The following is a 23,116-nucleotide window of genomic DNA, read 5'->3' as shown; positions in this document are numbered from 1 at the left end:
GGGCCGAGCATTAAGGGGGAGTCGAAGCATTGGCCCTGGTTGCCGTTGGCGCACGGTGCCGGGCACAGGGATGCACCAGTTTTTGCTGTGATGCCCCCAAAGTGACCCTGCGGCGAGGAGTGTCAGTCCTCCATCAGTGCAGGGGGTCTGTGACAGTATCCACTGGTCCTGATGCAAGTCACTGATCCACCTCAAAATGTCATTCCAATCTGTGTTGGCATTGGCAAGGTGATGCATATAGGGAAAAATAACCCATGCTATAGTTACACAATGTTAGGTTCCATATTAGGAGCTACCACCCAAGAAAGAGATCTAGGCATCATAGTGGATAACACATTGAAATCATCAGTTCAGTGTGCTGCGGCAGTCAAAAAAGCAAACAATGTTCGGAATTATTAGAAAGGGAATGGTGAATAAAATGGAAAATGTGTACAGTTCTGGTCGCCGCATCTCAAAAAAGATATAATTGCGATGGAGAAGGTACAGAGAAGGGTGACCAAAATGATAAAGGGAATGGAACAGCTCCCTTATAAAGAAAGACTAAAGAGGTTAGGACTTCTCAGCTTGGAGAAGAGACGGCTGAGGGGGGATATGATAGAGGTGTTTAAAATCATGAGAGGTCTAGAACGGGTAGATGTGAATCAGTTATTTACTCTTTCAGATAATAGAAAGACTAGGGGGCACTCCATGAAGTTAGCATGGGGCACATTTAAAACTAATTGGAGAAAGTTTTTTCACTCAACGCACAATTAAACTCTGGAATTTGTTGCCAGAGGATGTGGTTCGTGCAGTTAGTGTAGCTGTGTTTAAAAAAGGATTGGATAAGTTCTTGGAGAAGTCCATTACCTGCTATTAAGTTCACTTAGAGAATAGCCACTGCTATTACTAGCAACGGTAACATGGGATAGACTTAGTGTTTGGGTACTTGCTGGGTTCTTATGGCCTGGATTGGCTACTGTTGGAAACAGGATGCTGGGCTTGCTGGACCCTTGGTCTGACCCAGTATGGCATGTTCTTATGGCAGTGTTCGAGCAGGAGGGTCTAGTTGTTGGCGGACCAGGCACTGCAGGGCTTCGGTCCTGTGGCGCTGATGGCACTAAACCCAGTGCCGCCCATCCTTGTACTGCTTCTAAAGAAGCTAGAAGTGCTCTGGGGAGGAGGAAGCTCCACTGGGCTAGTAGGCGCAGAGGCCTGCCACCCCCTGTCCAGTCTTACCAGTGCCTGCACCTCTGGATGAAGGCTGATCACCTAGGGACCCATCCCCTGTTGCTTACAGTGAGGATAAGGAGAACCCTATGACCCCTGGAGGAGGTCCAGAGGAGCAAAGCAAATCTCCATCTGAGGACTTGACCTACAGGGTTTGTGAGGGTTATAGTGGAAACAATCCCATTTCAGTTGTTAATGGAGGAAGATTCCAGGCACAAAATGCTTGAGATCCTCTAGTTTGTGGAGCCTTCTAAGGATATCGTGGGAGACCCAGTGCACAAGATCCTTAAACTGCTGCTAAGGATATCGTGGGAGACCCAGTGCACAAGATCCTTAAACTGCTGCTAAGGATATCGTGGGAGACCCAGTGCACAAGATCCTTAAACTGCTGCTAAGGATATCGTGGGAGACCCAGTGCACAAGATCCTTAAACTGCTGCTAAGGATATGGGAATACCCCTCGCAAAGCCTCCTGTTAAGGTGGACAGGGACTACCTCATTCAGAAGGCTGCTGGATTTGATAAGTCAGCTTCCCCACCAGTGGGTGGTCGAATCTGCTCTCAAGGGCCAAGTAATTTCAGATCATTCCTCAGTGCCCCCCAGGAAAGGACCATAGAGCAATGGACGCTTTTGGGAGGAAGATGTTTCAAGGCGCTAGGAGGCCAGAGAGACTGGGGCCAAGGAAGTCTTTATTTCACCAAAGGAAGTACTATCCTTCACCCCCTCACTCCAACACCAACAGGGCTCCTGTGGCCACCCCAACTGGCATCTGTCAACTCCAGGGACAGGGTTTTGACTGGGTCATACAGGGCATAGGCCAGTCACCCATACCTGGGACGGTGGACCCTCTGGTCGGGTGCAGGCTGCATTCTTTGCAAGCCATTAGCCCAATAAACCTTTGGACCAGTGGTTTTTTTCCATCAACCATCAAGGGTAGTAAGCTAATATATTGGGTGTCCCGCTAAATTGCCCTCCGTGCCCATTTTGGGCATCAGGAGGTACTACTAGCGGAGCTCTCCTCCCTCTTAATGGCCAGGGCTGTTGAGCCTGTACCACCAGGGCAAAGAGGGCAAGAATTCTACTCCAGGTACTTCCTGATTCCAAAGAAAACAGGAAGACTCTGTCCCATCCTAGACCTAAGGGCCTTGAACAAGTTTCTTAAAAAAAAAAAAAAAAAAAAAAAAAAAGTTGGTTTTCCTGGGCATCTTGATCTCCCTCATTCTAAAGGATGCATACACTCATCAAGATCTTCCCTGGTCACAGGAAGTATCTGATTTGTGGTGGGAAAACACTTCCAGTATTGGGTTTTGCCATTCAGGCTAGCTTCAGCCCCCACAAGTCTTCACAAAGTGAGTGGGCATGGTGGCGGCACACCTGCAGGATGGGAGTGCATGTTTTCCCTTATCTGGATGATTGGCTGGTCAAGAATACATCTCAAGCAGGGGACTTGACCATCTGGGTGTTGGAGTCACTAGGGTTTATCATCAAGTACCCAAAGTCCCATTTCAGGATATCACTTCAGTGGACTTCATAAGAGCCCTGCTAGACATGGCTCAGGCCAAAGCCTTTATGCCTCGTCAAATGCTTGTCACCTTGACAACCATTGTGGCAGAGCCAGCAGGTGTCAGCCTGGCACATGCTGAGGCTGTTGGGCCGTATTGTTGCGTAGAGCCCAATGGACCCGGAGGTCACAGTGGCACCAGGCCATTCTGAGCCTCTGACTGTATCCGTCACCCCATCTCTCCAGGACTTATTGTCCTGGTAGTGGGTACTTTCAAATCTGGAATGGAGGATCTAATTTTGAAGTCCCCATACCCATCCCAACCACAGATGCATCCACCCTGGGGTGGGGAGCTTAGGTAGATGGGCTCAGCACTGAGTCTCTGGTCTGCCCAGGAACGTTCTAGTCAAATCAACTTCCTGGAGCTTCGGGCAATCAGGTATGCGCTATGGACTTTCAGAGATCAGCTGTCTAAAGTTGTCCTGAACCAAACAGACAACCAGGTAGCTATGTGGTATGTCAACAAGCATGGAGGCACGGGAACGTATCTCCTGTGTCAGGAAGTGTCCAAATCTGGTTGTGGGCAATGTCCCATGTGATGGTGCTCAGGGTCATGTACCTGGCCAGGACGGAGAACATGGCAGTGGACAGGCTGAACCTTCAGACACCATGAGTGGTCCCTGGATCAGAGAGTAGCAAATTGGGGAGCCCAGACGTAGATCTGTTCGTGTCCCCCCTGCAACAGGAAGGTGCCTCTGTTCTGCTCCCTGTATGGGTCAGATGGCAAACCAAGCTCTGACACCCTTGTCCTATCATTGGGGCAAGGATCTTCTGTAGGCGTATCCTTTGCCTTAGTGGCGAAGACTTTCTTGAAGCTTTGCGAAGGCAGGGGAACTATGATTCTCGGAGCCCCTCATTGGCAGAGACAAGTCTGGTTTCCACTCTCACGGGAGTTGTCCACATAGACCGATTTTTAGTCTGGGGACTTCCCCCAGATCTCATCGCACAAGTTAAAGGCAGGCTGCAGTATCCCAACCTCCAGGCCTTGTCACTCACATCCTGGATGTTGAGAGGTTAATTCTGCAGGCGCTTGATCTTTGAGGATGTGTCTATGGTCCTATGGCTTCTAGAAAATCTTCCTCTAGAAAGACCTATGGATTGAAGTGGAGCAGGTTTTCCATATGTTGTGAGCAAAAGGTCCTAGATCCTTTCTCCTGCCCCACACACAAACTGCTTGATTACCTTCTGTGCTTACCGGAATCTGGCTTAAAAGACCAACTCCATTAGAATTCCTCTCTGTGAAATTGGCACATACCACCAGGGTGTAGATGATATACCTATCATTGTACATTTCATGTGGGTCCTGCTTCAACTGAAGTATCCCTTAAGATCTCCCGTTGTGTCTTGGGACCTCCATGTGGTGTTAGTTCAGCTGACCAAAGCTCCTTTTGAGCTGTTACACACTTGTGTCCTGAAGTACCTGACCTGGAGGTCATATTTTTGGTGACAGTCTCCTTAGTGTGCAGGGTGAGTGAGCTCCAAGCCTTAGTGACTTATATACTTTATACTAAGTTTTCATGACAGGGTGGTCTTGCATATGCATACTAAGTTCCTGCCTATGGTGGTGATGGATTTTCATTTTAACCAGTCCGTCGTCCTGCCAAGATTTCCCAGGCCCCATTCACACCAAGGTGAATGAGCACTAAACAGTTTGGACTGCAAGCAAGCCTTAGCCTTCTATCTGGAGCAGACTGAATCCTATAAGACAGTTCACCCATCTGTTTATTTCTTTTGATAAGAATAGGTAAGATGTGGCCATTGTCAAACAGAACTATCCAGTTGGCTAACATATTGCATCTCCTCCTGTTATGCCCAGACAGGACTGCATCTTGGTAGTCATGTCATTCTATCAGCCATGGCAGTATTGATGGCCCACTTGCAAGCAGTTCCTGTGGAGGAGATCTGCAAGGCTGCGATGTAGAGTTCTCTCCACACATTCACCTCTTTTTACTATCTGGATAGGGATGGCAGACGTGACAATAGGTTTGGCCAGTCTATCCTTCGGAACCTGTTTTGAGGTGTAGAACCCAACTTTCCTTGCTTATGGCCTATTTAGGTTCAGGTTGTCTCCCCCTCTGTTACCATGGTTTTGTGCCTGTTGTCCCCTGGTTAAGTATCTTTTGGTCCCCCTTTTTTTTTTTTTTTTTTTTTTTGTTGGAGCAGCCTGTAACTAGGGATTCACCCATGTGAGGACTACATCCTGCTTGTCCTTGGAGAAAGAATTGATTACCTGTAACAGGTGTTCTCAGAGGACAGCAGGATGTTAGTCCTCATGAAACCCACCCACCATCCCGTGGAGTTGGGTTTCTCCTATTTCTTATTTTAATTCTAATTCTGTTACAAGACTGGAGAGGGACCCCAGGTGGATGTGTGGTATAGGGCATGCTCAGTGTCCTAGTCAAAGTTCTAGAAACTTTGTCATAAGACTTTCACATTGGGGCTTCATCTGATGTCACCATGTGAGGTCTAACAACCTGCCATCCTCGGAGAACACCTGTTACAGGTAAGCAACTCTGCTTTATTGTCCCCCCCCAGGTCACTACTTGTACAGCATAGATAATATATCTTAAAACTGACTTGCAAACCGTTGTTCAGACTTGGACCTACTTATGCTAACTGTTCTTAGTGCACTACTTTATAGGATGCAGACAGTAAATTAGTAACTTTTTTTTTCATTTTACATTTTGATTTATCCACTTTCAGGGGTCCCTATGCCTGCCTCTGTCTGAGCAACATGATTTCATGGTATGGTAACTCTTTGATAAGAGATTTAAAAGCAAATGTACACAGTTATGAATAGATCACTGATACTGTACACATTAAAAACAAGTGGCATTTTAAAATATTGGGTTCTCTTGCATTCAGAAACAGTTGCACACTTTGTCTATTGTACATATAGAAAATGTGGGCAGGTCTTCCATTCTGATAAGAGAAACCATGGTCACACTTCAGAATGTCTATTCATTTCTTTTCACATATGGTAGAACTCATACTTTTGGACCTGACATTGGAGAATCTCAGCTGACTCATTACATAACTAGGTTATTGCATTCCCATATTGACATTTTTTTTAATTAGTGTTTCCAAAAAAAATCTCAGCATATCTAACTGGGGTAGCATCTCTCCAGTTAGATTGACTTACATTGGTTGCCTATTAAATATTGTTCAGTCCTATTTTTTTTTTTTTTTAAGTTTCATTCATAAGATGCTCTGTGCTGAGCACAAGTCTGTTGTCGCTGAGCAAATAAAATGGTACAGTGCAACAAGAGCACTTAAGTCCATGGGGAATGTTATTGGAGGTGTCCCCAGTGCTACATTTTTTTTATAAGCAAATGACTCGTGCTGCTAGCAGGCCAGCCTCTGCTTGCAGCGAAAATGAAGTAGGACCAGGTGTGCCGCGAATGGAGGCTGGCCTGCTCGCGGCGAAGATAAAACAGGCCTGAGTGAGTGTAAGACTGGGAGGGGGGTGTGGGTGGCAGAGAGGGAGCCTAAGGGCCGGGATTGTAAGACATACGCGTGGGTGTAGATTTGTGTGTGCAACCCGGCACGCAGCCACGCGCTTGTTATAAAATCCGGGGTTGACGCGCACAAGGGGGTGCACACTTGTGCACCTTGCATGCGCTGAGCCCTAGGGGAGCCCCGATGGCTTTCCCCATTCCCTCAGAGGCCGCTCTGGAATCGGAGCGGCCTCTGAGGGAACTTTCCTTCCGCCCCCCCCCAGCCCTATCTAAAACCCCCCTTACCTTGTTAAATAAGTTGCGCCTGCCTCTGGGCAGGCGTAGGTTGCACGCACTGGCCGAGTGCCTGCGCGCGATTCCCCCGGCATGGCCGCTGTGCCGGAGGCCTCTGTCCCGCCCTGGACATACGCACGTCCCGGGGCTTGAGCGCGTCGCCGAGCCTATGCAAAATAGGCTCGGCGCGCACAGGAGCGGGTTTTTGGGGTTACGTGGGCAATATTCGCACGTAATCCTTTTAAAATCCACCCCTAAGTAAGATGTGAAGGAGTATGTATGTATATTTATTTATTTTATTTATTTAATTAAGGGTTTTTTATATACCGAGGCACGTTTGCAAAACATCACCTCGGTTCACAATGTAACATAACTTAGCAACAGGCTTTACAATAATAACATTTTTTAACAGGGAGAGGGTTAACAAGGGCAGGAGTAGATAATACGAGAATTATATACATATGTACAAGTTAGTTTTAACAAGAGAGTTCATCAAAGCAGTCAGAGTAATTAGCAGGGGAAAGTATTAATAGGGGAGGGGTAGAGGGGAGTATACCCACAGAGGGTAGGGTGAGTAAGTAGATGGGGCGAGAGTCAGTCGGGTGGTCATGTCGCATCTTTGGGGGGGGGGAGTCAATTCGTTATATGTGAGAGATTCAGAGCTTGTGTATGAGGTCAAACTCTAGGACTGGGTGGAGAATGGAAGTGATGGAGCTTAGAGGGGGAGGGAGAGAGAGAGTGTGGCAGGTAGAGGAGTTGGGGCCTGAGAGGGCAAAGTGAAAGACTGGCCAGGGGAGTAGGGACGAGAGGGTAGAAGAGACACTTTTACAGTGAAATTCTACTCAAAATATTTAATACTGTGCATCTTAAGTTTTTTTTTTCTGTATTACATTTTAAATTAATTACTATCATGTATATTGTGTTTTGACCCAGTACTAAGTTTGCAGAGTGTTACATTTTTGTATACAGAATTTATTATTTTATTTTATTTTTGGCACCTAATTCCCCCAGTAGTACATCTTGCACCTGTTTTGTGGAATTCTCTACTTCACGATTTAAGCATGCAGCCTAATCTGTGAAAGTTTAGGAAATAATTAGACTCTAATTTTTTAGAGCTAGTATTTCCAAATTGAATGTTTTTAATGTGTATGTTGCAAGACGTTTATGTATACAGTTTATTTTGTGTTTTTGTAACCTGCAGCAGGCTATAAGAAATTAAATACATTTAATTCTTTATCAGTTCAGGTAAAATTAAAGATTTTCCCTGGTGTGTTTTTAATGCATTGAGTTTCATGTAAAAGAACACTTTTGTTTAGTGTGGTGGTTTGCTATAAAATATAGTCCATTGAATCTAGAACTAAGCATGGAAGAAGATAAAGAATTTTCCAAAGGTGAGTGTTTTGTAGATGGACATTGATGGGCTATATGAGTTGTAGAATGTCAAATTTTTCAAATCCATAGATTGACCACCATTCATTTGGACCTTTGATCCTTTTTCTTCTGCAACAGAGGAGTTTCTCTGGTTTACTTTTATATACTTTGTTTTTGTTTTTCCAATTTGTTATACATTTTTTCTTGCAGTTTTTTGTTTCAAGTTAACTCATTGCTGCACTGGTGCTTTGCAGTCTAAAGATGTGCTGTCACTTTTGGGAATTGGGCACCTTTTCTGAATGTTGGTGCAATCAAACTTTCACTTCACTTGTACCTTTTCGTGTAATACTTGAAATGCCAGTGATAGGTTCCATTCCATCTCTGGCTGAAACTGAAATTTGTATCACTTCATTCTTTTTGGATCATGTGGGTGCTGGTGCCACAAGTTTCTTGCAGTCTTACTGCATCTCTTAAATTGGCTTTTCAGAAGACTTTGGTACCGGAGCTCTTCAGTGTTGCTCAGTACTTTCATGTTGCAAGTGGGTTTAGCATTTTGTCCTGGCACAGTTCTAATAAGTCAGTAAGATATGCTGGCTGCCATCTGTACAGTGCCTTAAAAACGAAGCACAAAATCTTAAATTTCAACCTAACTAATATAGGTATCCAATGTAGTTGCTTAAGCAGAGGAGAGACATAATCATATTTTTCATCCAAAAATGACTTTGCTACAGTGTTTTTTGCACAAGCTGAAGTCTTTTTAAAGCCAACCTAGGTAACCTGATAAAGCACATTACATTGTTTTATAATATGCTATTTTATTGGAAACTGCTTTGATTAGTAGTGGAAGGCAGTGTGGGACCTGGAAACCAGCACAGGCTCTGCAGTGGCCCCATCTCGCATGAATTTCTCTAGTAACAGGAAACCTTACATGAGGAAGTTTTGAGGCCGCTACTAGCTCACAGGCCCCACACTGACTTTTGTTACTAATGCTGCTGCCACTTGCAGATCGGTGTCTGGCTTGGGAGCAGACATGGGTGAAAGAGATGACTGACTGCACCTCTCATTCACTAATGAAATAGCCAAGAGAAAAATGTTGTTCTGTTTGTCAGGCTGCCCTCTCCCACCAGTTGTCAGCCACCTTTGGCCTGGAGCCCAAAGGAAAATGTTGCTCCTGACCAGAGGGATGTCTATAAAAGGGGCTGTTTGAAGGGAGGTATCAGCTGCAGAAGAAGTTTGAGGGTTGAATCAACTGGAGAGGGATTGGCTGTAGAGGTTGAAAGGGGGGGGGGGGGGGGGATGACAGAAGATCGAATGGGAGTAGGAGTCAGCTGGGGGAAAGAAAAATAGCAGGGAAGGCTGGGAGATGAGACAGATGGACATGAGGACATTTGGGATAGTGAGACAAGATTAGTTGGGGTGAGAGAGGATCAGCTAAGGGGGATATGAAAAGGGATGGGCTTGGGAGGTGAAGAGTGAGGGATCAGATGGAGGGTTGAGAGAGGAAATAAGCTGCAGTGTGGTGATAAGTTATTAGTTGTGCAATGCCTGTTTTGGTTGTCCTACAGATACGGGGTAATTGCATGGAGTGGCAGTTACTACCATAAGCAAATTACTAGGCAGACTGGATGAACCATCTGGTCTTTATCTGCCGTTGTTACTATGTATATGTAGGACAATCAAAACAAATTATTAGGACTGCAGTCCCTAACCTCACATTACAGCTTATTTACTCTCTCAGCCTCCATCCCTCCAGCAGCAACGTCTGGAGTCAACTGAATTTTCCAATGCTAAAAATGTCACATCCCTAAATGTTTGGGAAGCTTGTGACATACACTTTCTAACTTGTTCTTCATCAGCTTTTTGTACTAGTTCTTGTAAACTTTATGGCTTTAGATACAGCATAATCTTTTTTGCTTCTTACCTTAAATCAATATTGTGCCTTCTGGTGAATAGCAAACAAGTGTGTATTGACTGAGAGGGACCGGAACATTGGTTTCTCAAGTTGATTATTCTTTTAAAGTTTATCCCTTTAATCAATCTCTCTCTGAAAGTCTTCACATCTTTGTACATTTTTCACATTGTGCAAACCCAAATTGGCTTCAGATAAAAAAAAAAAAAAAAAAATGTTAAAGCCCTAATTTAAATAGAGCCCATCTGGGTCCAGTCACAGCAGTTGAGCTGATTTAAATACTCGTGGATGAAGAACTGAGCTGTTTCTATTGTATGAAATGAATTTAAAGGCCAAAATACGTCAAACGAGCTCTTGACAGAACTCTGGTGTAGCAGTATTCAAAAAGTGCAAATTGGGTGAAGGTTATAAATTTGTGTGTTTTGGATATCCCTTGGGACACTGTCTGGTTCATCATTGTACAATGAAAACAGTTTAGCACCACCAAGACGCTGCCGCAATCAAGTCATCCCCCCAAAGCCAGTAGCCATAGGTTAAGGATACTGCTACGAAAGGTCACATAAGACCTACTTTCAGAGACTTAGAGGTCTCTAGCTGAGACGGGGGAAAATGTTGACCGTTCAGTATTTCAAAATTACAAATATGTCCTGTATGGGAGGGTGGCAAGGAGGAAGCCACTGAAGAAAAGTCATCATGTGCCACAGAATTTACAAAAACACTTAAAAGGACACTGCATGCATGTGAGAGGAGGCTTTGTCTGAGATCAAAGTGGACTTTTTTGATTTCAGTGCTAAGCAATAATTGGTATAAAACATTATTAGTGCTAACACTATTAAAACATGGTGGTGACAGAGTTTTGTTGTGGGAAAGCTTTGCAGGAGTGAGGACTGGGAGGTTTGTGAAGATGGAGGGAAAGATGAATCCTGGAGGATAATGTATTCCAGCCTGCTGAAGACCTGGGATGGGGAGATTTGCCTTTGAGCAGGACAATGATCCTAAGCAGAAAGCAAAAACAATGGAGTGACTCAGCAAGAAGAAAGTGAATGTCCTTGAGCGGCCCAGTCCTGAATCCAATAGAAACTTAAGACTCAAACTGTTGTGGGTTAGTAAAATAAACATTTTATACTGGCAACTTAAAAATCTTTAGAGTATGAAATATATTCCATGAGCGTGCAAGGGAATTCAGAAGCAGTCTCCCAGAGCATTGTTGACTTAATAGATTAAATAGATCACACTTCCAATTTACATAGTAATGAACTTGTATATTTTGCATAACATTTTCCTAATTGGATGACATAAGACAACATTCTCTTAATAGGCTGGGGTATTATAATTTTGGAGGAGCCAAGATGGCAGACAAGTGAGGGGAGAGAGCGTTCTGATCCTTCCACTATTGTTGCTTGAACGCTAGTATTAGCTTTTTCTCTCCAATGCTGCTCACTAAATGGAAAGCGAAGCCCCGGGAGAGCTTATCAGTGTCTGATGCTTTGGATCAAAACCAGCCATGGATAGAGAGCTGCTTTTCGTCCACGCAAACTATACTAGGAGCGAGGGCCGCAGCAGGAGGAGATATGGAGCGAACGTCAGTCCCTGTGGCTGAGGAGATCTCGCTAAGTCCCAGCGTGCCAGAGACTCCTTCCCCTCCCCATCGGCTGGGCTCTGCAAATGTTGCAGCTCCTCTTGTTTGTTCTATGGGAAGATTTGCATTGCAGGGGGAAGAAATGGAAGCCATGGGAGGTGGTTCCAACATGACTACAGTTGCTGGAGAGGCCTTGAAAGTGACCTCTTTGGTTCGTTTACCTTTTTCTCCTTCTGAACAAACTGCAGTGGCTGTTTCATCGCTGGATCTGATTTGGGATGCTAACACTGAAATCTCTGAAGGTGGTGAACATGTGGTATTACCAGGTTCATTATTTTCGAAACCGGCAGTTATAATCCTTGATTCGGTTTGGGAAGCATTGGTATTAATAGTCTGCAATCACTACATTTAACTCAAGTCTATCTAGGTACCAATAAACGTAGTATAAATATGGAAAAAAAATGGCTGTAGAACAAGAAACCAGTCTAAATTCTATTGAAAAAAAAGATTAGTCTCAGTAGAAAAAGTCCAACTGAATCTGGTACAATCTGAAAATATTCAAGTTAAGATGGAAAATATAGAAAACTCCTTAAGCCTTAACCTGGTCTTGAATTTTCCTGTTATCAAGATGTTACCTACAGTGGATGCCTTCAAGAATTATCTGATTAATAATCTTAAGGTACAGTCTGGCTATGCCTTTAGTTACCAACGCCTATTTGCCTCTGAACCCTACTGAGATCTCAAAATGATTTGCATGCTCAACAATCCATGAATCTTACTGATGTTTTGGAACCATCAAAGGAAGCTGTAGTTGTGCAAAGTGGGATGTTGTTGGTGAGCTTTGCTTTTGCAAGCGATTAAAAATACAGTCCTTAGATTCTTCTTTCGAAATAGGAGTTCTCTATTCCATGGCCAGAAAGTCTGGATTTATCCAGACATCACACGGATAACTCAGGAAAGGAGAAGAAAGTTCTTATTTGAGACCTGACAAGTTGTTCTAAGTTTATACTATGCTATCCTTACACATGTATAGTAAAATTTCAAAATTCTAATTTTCTTCCAGCCCTCGCAACTGCGGTTTTTTTTTTTGGGGGGGGGGGGGGGGGGGGGGGGGGGGGGCTTTTTTTTATCACCTTAAGTGATGATCATAATCTGTGTAGAATGGCAATTGTGTAAAGGTGATGGAAACCCATTTTTATTTCATAGATATTTCGCTCCTTTTGTATTTCTTAGGGCTGTCTCCCCCTCCCTTATTTCATATGTATTTAGGGCATTTCTTTACTTTATTTCTTTGTGACTTTATTATGAATGATAAGATTGGATTTCTTGTCCCTTTATTGCTGTTACAAGTTATATTGTGTTAATTCAAAATGCAATAAAAAAAATTATAATAACTTTTTTTTTTAATTTTAATCTCATGTTAATGAGGCTGGCATTCTTATAAATCATGCAATTTCTTGTAAATTGAGCTTAGAAGGCCAGAATGAAATTTTAAGGCTCAAGACTCCTGGCCTACATTTTAGCATTTCAGCATTATACTGTCCTCCCGCTCTCGACCTGTTAGCTTCAGTGCCTAGACGGTCAGTCAGTTAAACCTTATTCCCAGCTTCAAACACTAAAAACTCCATTCCTTGAATACCAAACATTTATTTGAATGACGAACATTTCAAATAGTCACAGAATGAGGGAGTATCAAGAGTAGCTGCATAAAGACTGGCAGCTGTGATAACTTCTGTCTGGAAGCTCAGCAGTCTGAAGGAAGCAGTTGGAGCTGAGAGAGAAGCTGTAGAATGTGAATGGTGAAAAGCCATGCTTCTGCGAAACATGGAGCTGCCAGCCTGCAGAGATCCCAGTTCCAACAGCAAGCAAACTGTCCCAGGTATTCCTAGCAGCAAGAGACCAAAGACAAGCAGGCAAGAGAAACCAGACAGAAACAAAGCAAAACAGGAACGATCCAGTTAAGGAGCTCAGGATCAATCAAAGGACACCCAATCGGCAGAGAGTCCTACTACAAGTAAAGCAGAAAGAAGGGTAACAAACATGTATATAAAGATGCTGTGGAGTCACAAGCATATTTTGGCAGGTCAACACCTTTGATAGTTTTACAAGTCTGAGCAGTTTAATTTCACAGTGCCTTAATAGCTTAATAGGGTGCTAACAGTTGCAGTCCACAGATGATTCCCAGTCAACATGAAAGCTTGAGCTTTTGCCAAGAAGAATGGTCAAACTGCATCAACCCACAATGCAAAATTGCTAGATTTTAATACTTGGTGGAAGCCCCTTTTGCAGCAACAGCCATGAGTTGTTTACTATTAACATAAGACTTGCCATACTGGGTCAAACCAAGGATTCATAAAGTCCCATATCCTATAATACCTGGAAGGATCCCAAGGGGTAGATAAATTCCAAGCTGCTTATCCCAAGAATAAGCAGTGGATGTCTGCAACGCCACCTTAATGGTTTATGGACTTTGCTCCAGGAACTTGTCCAAACTGTTTTTAAACGCAGCTATAGTAATAGCTTTTACCCCTGGCAACGAATTCCAGAGCGTAATTATGTGTTGAGTAAAAAAAAAAGCAATATTCTCTTATTAGTTTTAAATGAAAAATATTTATTTTATTTGTACTATTCAACTTATTTTAAGAACCAAATTTTATTGAATCAAAGGTGTAAAGACATGTGCAATAGACCCCTTATTATTTTTTGTAAAATTTCTATAATTGTTCTTGCATGATGAAAGCATAGCATGGGTTGTATAGATCAGTGGAATATACTTGTCTTTTTTTTTTTCGACACTGTGAAAAGTATACAAGGGTGTGAAGACTTTTTTTCAAGGCACTGTATATATGGTTTAGTGCTGAGAGAATTTGTAAACCTCCTAGGATGGACTGTATTTTAAGACCATTAAAACTGAAGTATAATTAGATCCTAAGCTAAAGCCTGATAAGGAGAAGAGAACCCCATTGAATAAACATGGACAAAAGAGGTTTTGATTTATTCAGCATCAGTGTTCAGCATTAAGTATCTATGTGAGCCCTTCATTTAGTAACTGGTGGCACTTCCTTGAGCAGTATTAACTTCAATGAAACATTTCCTGTAACTGTTGATCAATCTTGTATTGCCCTTCAGGAATTTTGGCCCATTCTTCCATACAGAACTATTTGAGAGCTTCCTTGCCTGAAGTGCTTGCTTCAGGTCTTGCTATAACATTTCAGTAGGGTTTAGGTCAGAACATTGACTTGGCCAATCCAAAACCCAGAATTTCTTTAGCTATTCTGTAGTAGACTTACTTGGATACTTAGGGTAGTCTTGCTGAATGACCCACTTTAGGCTCAGCTTCAGCTCACAGATGGATGCCCTGACATTCTCTAAACTTTTCTGATAGGAAGCCAAATTCTGTCATTGGCAAGCCCCCACAGGCTGATATCGCTACCTCGTTGCTTGACAGTCTGAATTTGGAACTTACTTTGTAAGGTAGTGTGTTTGCCAAACAAAACATTAAAACCAGACATTTTAAATGAACGCGTATGTCCAGAGAACATTGCATAAGTTTTTTGAGGTTCATCCAGATGATGTTTGAACCTGAGGTTTTTAGCATTGTTCTTTTTAGAAAGCAGTGGTTTCTTCCTAGCTATCCTTCCATTAACTTCATTCCTAGCCATTCCCCCCCTCCCCTGATGGTTAATGTATGAACCTTGACAGCCACTGTGAGAGGCCTGCAAATATTAGCTAATAGTTTTGGGTTTTGTTGAGACTTTCATGTTTGCTCTTAGGGTGATCTTAGCAGGAAAGATTATCTTGGCAGAACAACTATTCCTGAGAATAGTAGCTGGAGTCAACTTTTTCCTTTTGCAAGCTGCTATTTGACAGTGGATGGATTGACCCCCAAATGCTGCGTAATGGTCGTCTTGTAACCCTGTCATGAAAGATTAGCATTAACTTAAGGTTTCTAGCTCCTCTGAAATTTCTTTTGATAGTTGCAAACTATCACACTCTCAACCTCCTTAGACCCTTATAGAGGACAGAATGTTTGGCAGATTTACTCTGTGGGGTGATCTACTCATTACCTAATTATTTAAGCACCTGACTTTAATTATAAATGAAACCCTATCTTCCTTAGCACAATTGATTGGCTGTTTCATGTACACAGATTCTGAAGTGGTCTTATTCTTTCTTTGTGCATTGCATACCCTTATTGCATAAGAAACTGATTTTAATTAAATATGGATATCCTGGGGTGTGAGAGCGAGAGCTATTTTGGCATTTAGTCATTTGGAGGTCAGTATTCAGAGGGTTTGAGTACCAATATTCAGTATTAGCTGAATGAAGTTAGGGTAATGGATAAGGTTAACTGCTTTTATTCAGCAAAACATGTACCTGGGTATGTTCTGCTGAATATCCAGTTAAAATTCTCCTGGTAACTTACCCCTTGCTAAAGGTTGAGCACTGGTGTGTGTCTGTTACTTTCTGAAAGCAAATGTCTGTCTACTTTTTTAGACATACTTTTGGGCATGCTTGCTTATTCCTTTTTCTCTGCTCTTGACTGTGTTCATTCTTTTGTACCCTAATCTAATTGGTGTTGTATGCTTATAAAATCTATAAAGTCTTGAAACTTTTTTTTTTTCATCTTATTAATTTGTTACTGCAAACAGAAAATGCTTGTCCAGAAACAATGGGTTCCTTCTCAAGACAAATACAAAAATAAACTCTCAAGTTTAGAAAAAGTGGGAGGAAGACCCTGAAACAGGAGCCATTCAAAACACTTAACATAGAAAAGAAAAGAGTGGCTCTCCGGCAGGACCATTATATGCAAACACCTTTTTTTTTTTTGTTGTCACTAACTCGCCAGTAATCTTCTCGAATCAAAAAAAGAAAATCAAAGTTGGCTCTGGAAAGTACATATTTAACATTACAAAAGTTAATACATATACAGGGATAGTGTAAATAGAAATGAACCCCCAAAGCTTCAGGAATTATTTCCTTCTCTTGTATTGATTTAGCCACATCAGGGAAGATGCAGAATATTTAGCCAAAAAAAGTAACAGCTTTCTTAATTATAATTTCAGGATGTAACTTTAGTTCTCACAGGACAAGCAGGATGGTTGTCCTCACAAATGGGTGACATCGAGGATGGAGCCCAACCACGGAAAACTTCTGTCAAAGTTTCCAGAACTTTGACTGGCCCCTACTGGGCATGCCCAGCACGGCACTAACCCTGCAGCCAGCAGGGGTCTCCCTTCAGTCTTCTTTTTTCCGCGCAGCAGTAGCCATGCGGTGAAAGAGCTCTTAACCACGTTCCTGACAGGAATATAGAATTTATTATTCTGAAGAAAATTTGCCCCTCAGGGGTCTCCCTTCGTTGAATTTTTTCGTCCACGGAACTCCGGTAAGTTTTTGCCGTTGTTTCATCGACTTTCGTCGACTTTGGCCCTCGGGGCCCGTTAGCAGTCGACAGTCCCACGGCTAAATTTTTGGCCTTCCGCCATGGCATCGGGTTTCCGACGGTGTCCGGACTGTACCCGGACTATGTCTATCACAGACCCTCATGGTGTCTGTGTTTTATGCTTGGGTAGTGAGCATGATGTCCTGACTTGCACCAAATGTGCCTTAATGACACCAAAAGGTCGCAAAGCAAGAATGGAGAAGATGGGGCTCCTCTTCCATGTTCGCACCCCAACGCCATCGATTGCATCGACGTCATCGGAACCGGCACCGTCGAAGTCTTCCTACCATCGACAGCCCTCCGGTGACCGTCAGCCATCGACACCTTCTCGGCCATCGACTCCTGTCTCTTCCCCCGATCATCGAGGAGATAGGAAGGAGAAACATCGCCATCGACGTCATAAGTCTCGGCCCGTCGAGGAATCGACGTCATCGACCTCTGTACCGACCGAGCCTCCGCAGAAAAAGCCTCGATCAGAGTTGGCACCGTCCACTTCTGTTTCGCAGGCACAGAGGCAACCCTCACCCCTTCGGGGTTTGGGAGCCGCATTTCCACCGGTGACGGTGGTCCCTCCGGCTCAGCCTCCCTCTCCCGTTGAGCCGGGTCTAGTTACCCCTGGTCTCCGGGCAGAACTGGACCGGCTGGTCCAGGAGGCCATCGATAAAATGATGCAACGGTTCCAGCCTCCCCCGGCACAGACTCCGGCACCGAGAGCGGAACCGGCCACCGAGCCGATTGCGGCTGCACTGGCACCGCTGTTACACCAGATGGAGGCACTAATGACAGCCCTTCCACCGGTGATACCTATGTCACTGACACCGGCAAGACCGCTGTCACCGACAGATATTTCCTCGGGTGGAGAAATACCGTATCGGATCCCACCTTCGGGTATAGTTCTGTCGGTTCCAGGGCGTCCCTCGCCACCGATCTATCCCTCGGCACCGATACGCCCCTCTGCTCCACCGAGGTTTCCGATGCCGGCATCGATTCCATCGAGACCGACACCGGTTCCTTCAATGCCGACCCCGGCATCGATCCCGACATCGATTCCATCGAGGGTTTTCTCGATGCCCCCAGTGGCTCCTTCCAATTTCTCGGAGCCTCAACCAGGGCCTTCAGGTGTTCAACCCCCTAGTGGTCGTAAAGTTCACCAACCTGATCCTTATGACACTTGGGGTGATGATACCTCCTCTGATACTGATGATTTGCCTTCACCTCCCTCTCCCGCAGGGAGTAGAAAGCGTTCTCCCCCTGAGGACCTCTCTTTCATAAATTTTGTGAAGGAAATGTCAGAGTTGATGCCTTTCCAGCTCCAATCTGAACAAGATGACAGGCACCAGATGATGGAATTACTCCAGTTCCTGGATGCCCCTAAAATTATAACATCTATACCAATCCATCAGGTTTTCCTAGATCTTCTAAAGAAGACTTGGGAATCCCCTGGATCTATTGCTCCAGTAAATAAGAAAGCTGACACTACATATCTTGTACAGTCAGCTCCTGGTTTTCAAAAACCACAATTGGACCATCGTTCTGTAGTCGTAGAATCAGCTCAAAAGAAAGCTAAACGACTAAAACCCCACTCTTCTATGCCTCCTACCAAGGAAAACAAATTCCTAGATAGCATAGGTAGAAAAGTATATCAAGGAGCTATGCTGATCTCCAGAATAGCTTCCTATCAGCTGTACATGACCCAATACAATAGGGTCATTCTCAAACAAATACAGGACTATTCAGATTCCTTGCCAGAACAGTTCCAGCCACAGCTCCAATCCCTACTAGCTAAGGGATTTGAAGCTGGGAAACATGAGATTAGAACATCTTATGATGTATTTGATGCTTCCACGAGACTTTCTGCTACAGCAATCTCTGCTAGACGCTGGGCTTGGCTCAAGTCATCTGATCTGCGTCCAGAAGTTCAAGACAGGCTATCTGATTTGCCTTGTCTTGGGGATAATCTCTTTGGTGAGCAGATTCAGCAAATTGTTGCTGAACTTAAGGATCATCACGAAACCCTTAAACAGCTCTCCTCCATTCCTCCTGAGGTACCTTCTAAACAGCCGTTTAGAAAAGACTCCAAGAAGCCTTTCATTCGGCCCAGGAAATATTATCCCCCTTCATCTAAGCCTAGGCCTGCACGGTCTTATCCTAAGACTCAGTCTCGCCGACTTGAAAGCAAAAACCTGCAGCAGCTCCACCTCCGGGCCCTGCAGCAGGTTTTTGACTTCGACTTAGAGAGCACATACCAGACCCCTCTTCCAGCCATACCAGTGGGAGGTCGACTATGCCACTTCCTGGACAGATGGCATCAGATCACCACAGATCAGTGGGTATTAGCAATCATTGCACAGGGTTACCATCTCAACTTCCTGACTCTCCCTTCCGACTCCCCACCCCTGCAGGCGTGGAGTCTCACGGATCACTCGGTTCTTTTAGAGCAGGAGGCTTCTCTTCTCCTGCAGTCAAACGCTATAGAACCCGTTCCTCTCTTTCAACAAGGACAGGGGTTCTATTCCAGGTACTTCCTGATCCCCAAAAAGTCAGGGGGACTTCGTCCCATCCTGGACCTAAGGGCCCTCAACAAGTACCTCCACAAGGAGAAGTTCAAAATGGTGACCCTAGGCTCGTTGCTCCCTCTGCTACAAAGAGGGGACTGGTTATGCTCTCTAGACCTGAAAGACGATATACCCACATTGTGATAACACAATCTCATCGCAAATACCTCCGTTTCCTAGTAGGCCAAAGTCACTACCAATATCGAGTGCTACCTTTCGGCCTCGCATCCGCACCACGCATGTTTACCAAGTGCCTCGTGGTGGTTGCAGCATTTCTTCGACAGGAAGGTGTCCACGTCTACCCCTACTTGGACGATTGGTTGATCAGGGCCCCAACCCAGCAATTAGCTCGGTCCTCCCTGACCCTAACAATTCAAACTTTGCTTTCGCTAGGTTTTCTAATCAATTACGAAAAATCCTGCTTAGTCCCATCTCAAACCTTATCCTTCATTGGGGCAGACTTGGACACCTTACAGGCAAAAGCCTTCCTTCCTCATCAACGGGTCCAGACCATAGTGTCCCTAGTTCACCAGCTGCGTGCACACAGCCACAGCTCGCCAACTCCTGGTTCTTCTTGGACACATGGCCTCCTCAGTTTATGTGACTCCCACAGCCCGCTTAGCCATGAGAGTCACACAATGGACTCTGAGACTACAATGGACTCAAGCTATTCAGCCTCTGTCCTCCATAGTCCACATCTCCAACACCCTTCGTCTCTCTCTTGCATGGTGGATGAATCCGTTCAACCTCTTACAGGGCTTACCCTTTCTTCCACCAGATCCTCAGGTAATTCTCACCACCGATGCTTCCAACATCGGTTGGGGTGCCCATGTAAACGATCTGCAAACTCAAGGGCACTGGTCACGAGAGGAAGCCAAACACCAGATAAATTTCCTGGAGCTCCGAGCGATCCGCTACGCTCTCAGGACTTTTCAAGATTGCCTTTCAAATCAAGCAATCTTAATTCAGACAGACAACCAGGTGGCCATGTGGTACATAAACAAGCAGGGAGGCACAGGTTCCTTCCTTCTGTGTCAGGAAGCTGCGCAGATCTGGGCAGAAGCCCTCTCCCGCTCCATGTACCTCAGGGCCACCTATCTACCAGGAGAAGACAATATATTGGCAGACCAGCTGAGCCGTGTCTTCCAACCACACGAGTGGTCACTCAATCCTTTGGTAGCGACCTCTCTGTTTCACAAGTGGGGTTATCCCCACATAGACCTCTTTGCGTCCCCTCAAAACCACAAAGTGGACAATTACTGCTCTCTCATTCGGAGCCAGCACTCTCGGCCGAAGGATGCATTCTCCCTCACTTGGACAATGGGTCTGCTTTATGCATTCCCTCCACTTCCTCTTCTGTCGAGGACTCTCGTGAAGCTCCGCCAGGAAAGGGGAACTATGATCCTAATAGCACCGCACTGGCCTCGCCAAGTGTGGTTTCCCATACTCCAGGATCTCTCCATCCGCAGGCACATTCCTCTGGGAAAGGACCCGCATCTGCTCACTCAAAACGACGGATGCCTCCTCCATCCCAACCTCCAAGCCTTGTCCCTGACTGCATGGATGTTGAAAGGTTAGCCCTTCAGCCTTTCAACCTTTCAGATTCAGTTTCTCGTGTCCTGATAGCTTCACGAAAGCCTTCAACAAGAAAATCTTACTCATACAAATGGAAAAGGTACACATCATGGTGCACTTCTCAGTCCCTTGATCCCCTTTCCTGTCCAATCTCTAAATTCTTGGACTATTTATGGCATCTATCAGAATCCGGTCTAAAGACCTCTTCTATAAGGATGCATGTCAGTGCGGTAGCCGCCTTCCATAAAGGTATCGGGGGTGTCCCTATCTCAGTACAACCCCTGGTAACACGCTTTCTTAAAGGCTTGCTCCATTTGAAGCCACCCTTACGTCCTCCGGCCCCATCTTGGGACCTTAATCTGGTTCTTGGTCGTCTAATGAAACCACCTTTCGAACCTCTGCACTCCTGTGCATTAAAATATCTCACATGGAAAGTGTTATTCCTTTTGGCTATCACTTCAGCTCGCAGGGTTAGTGAACTACAGGCCCTAGTTACCTATCCGCCTTACACTAAGCTCCTGCAGGACCGGGCGGTACTCCGCACTCACCCTAAGTTTTTGCCTAAGGTAGTTTCGGAGTTTCATATCAATCAATCCATCATACTACCTATCTTCTTTCCCAGGCCCCACTCCAACTCCGGGGAACAGACTCTGCATACCCTAGACTGTAAACGAGCTCTAGCTTTTTATCTAGACCGTACAGTTTCTCACAGGAAGAGCACTCAATTATTCGTCTCTTTCCATCCTAACAAGTTAGGACAACCTGTGGGTAAGCAGGCTCTTTCTTCCTGGTTGGCAGACTGCATTTCTTTTTGCTATGAGCAAGCTGGCATTCCTTTCCAAGACCGTGTTAAAGCACACTCTGTGAGGGCCATGGCGACTTCAGTAGCACACCTTCGATCGGTGCCGCTTCCTGACATCTGCAAGGCTGCAACCTGGAGTTCCCTCCACACCTTTGCAGCCCACTATTGTTTGGATAAAGCTGGAAGACAGGATTCCATCTTCGGCCTATCTGTCTTGCGTAACCTTTTTCCAACTTGATGTACCAACACCTTTCCACCTTCCCGGTAGGGTACGGATGTCCTTTACCAAATTCCACCCCAGTTGTTGTGCCTGTTGCACGTTGTTGGGTGCATTTGGTACAAGTCAGGACATCCTCAGCTCGGTACTCACCCATTTGTGAGGACAACCATCCTGCTTGTCCTGTGAGAAAGCAAATGTTGCTTACCTGATGTAACAGGTGTTCTCACAGGACAGCAGGATGTTAGTCCTCACGAAACCCGCCCGCCACCCCACGGTGTTGGGTTCGTTTATTTACTTTTTCGGCACTGCCTGTAGCTATAAAAACAAGACTGAAGGGAGACCCCTGCTGGCTGCAGGGTTAGTGCTGTGCTGGGCATGCCCAGTAGGGGCCAGTCAAAGTTCTGGAAACTTTGACAGAAGTTTTCCGTGGTTGGGCTCCATCCTCGATGTCACCCATTTGTGAGGACTAACATCCTGCTGTCCTGTGAGAACACCTGTTACATCAGGTAAGCAACATTTGCTATCTTGTTTGAAGGCAAATTTCATAAATGTTGCTCTTTCCTATATTTCCAAGTGTGATTTGTGTTCCACAATACTCCAAATATCTAACTAGCTGAAGAAATCTGAGCTACATCTACCCCTTCGATACCTCCCCAGGCTTCCAATAGGGAAGATAAGATTTTGCTGACTTTGGGGTATTGCATCAGGTGGTAGCCCAAAATCTCTAAGATTTTTTTTTTTAAAGATCACTTGGAAAAGGGTTCACAATGAACAAAAGATTTAATAATCTAGAAACATGTTCAGATTGTTCCATTTTGTGTTCTTTGACTTGAGACCTTTTTCCAAAGTTTCCCCTTTTGTCTTCTCTCAAATAAGAATCCATTCTAGAAAGGACAGTAAGATCGAAAGTTCATTCCTCCAGTGTTCCTGGGATGTGAAGTGCTGACCTTTGGTCGTCTTCAGGCAGAAGGTTTTAGAATGCTATGCTAAGTTCCTCCATAGCATCCTATCAGATGTGCATATATTGGACCATGGACCCTGTTCTGGAAGGGGCAAAGATGTTTTCTGAGCATCTCTTTCAAGAGATGTAAGAAGATTTGTTCTGATAACCTTAGTATAAGAAACACGTGGTCCTTTTTGACCTACAATGCTTTCAAGATGGCAT

General features: G+C 44.6%; 1 protein-coding gene across 15 annotated transcripts in view; it reads left to right on the top strand.

Moving 5' to 3' along the window:
- The window catches only part of RCOR3 (REST corepressor 3), a 193,394-nt gene that overhangs the window by 73,110 nt on the left and 97,168 nt on the right, over positions 1 to 23,116 (top strand). For 10 of the 15 annotated variants that reach the window (XM_029593271.1, XM_029593269.1, XM_029593277.1 and 7 more), the window contains one exon: positions 5,470 to 5,511. The exons of the other annotated variants lie outside the window; for them this stretch is intronic. In XM_029593271.1, the coding sequence (XP_029449131.1) occupies positions 5,470 to 5,511 (42 nt within the window). The remainder of the gene's footprint in view (positions 1 to 5,469; positions 5,512 to 23,116) is intronic. 15 annotated transcript variants of the gene reach the window in all.

This window comes from Rhinatrema bivittatum, chromosome 3 (genome assembly GCF_901001135.1).
Source record: "Rhinatrema bivittatum chromosome 3, aRhiBiv1.1, whole genome shotgun sequence".
NCBI lineage: Eukaryota > Metazoa > Chordata > Amphibia > Gymnophiona > Rhinatrematidae > Rhinatrema > Rhinatrema bivittatum.
This window is presented reverse-complemented; position numbering and strand designations above follow the sequence as displayed.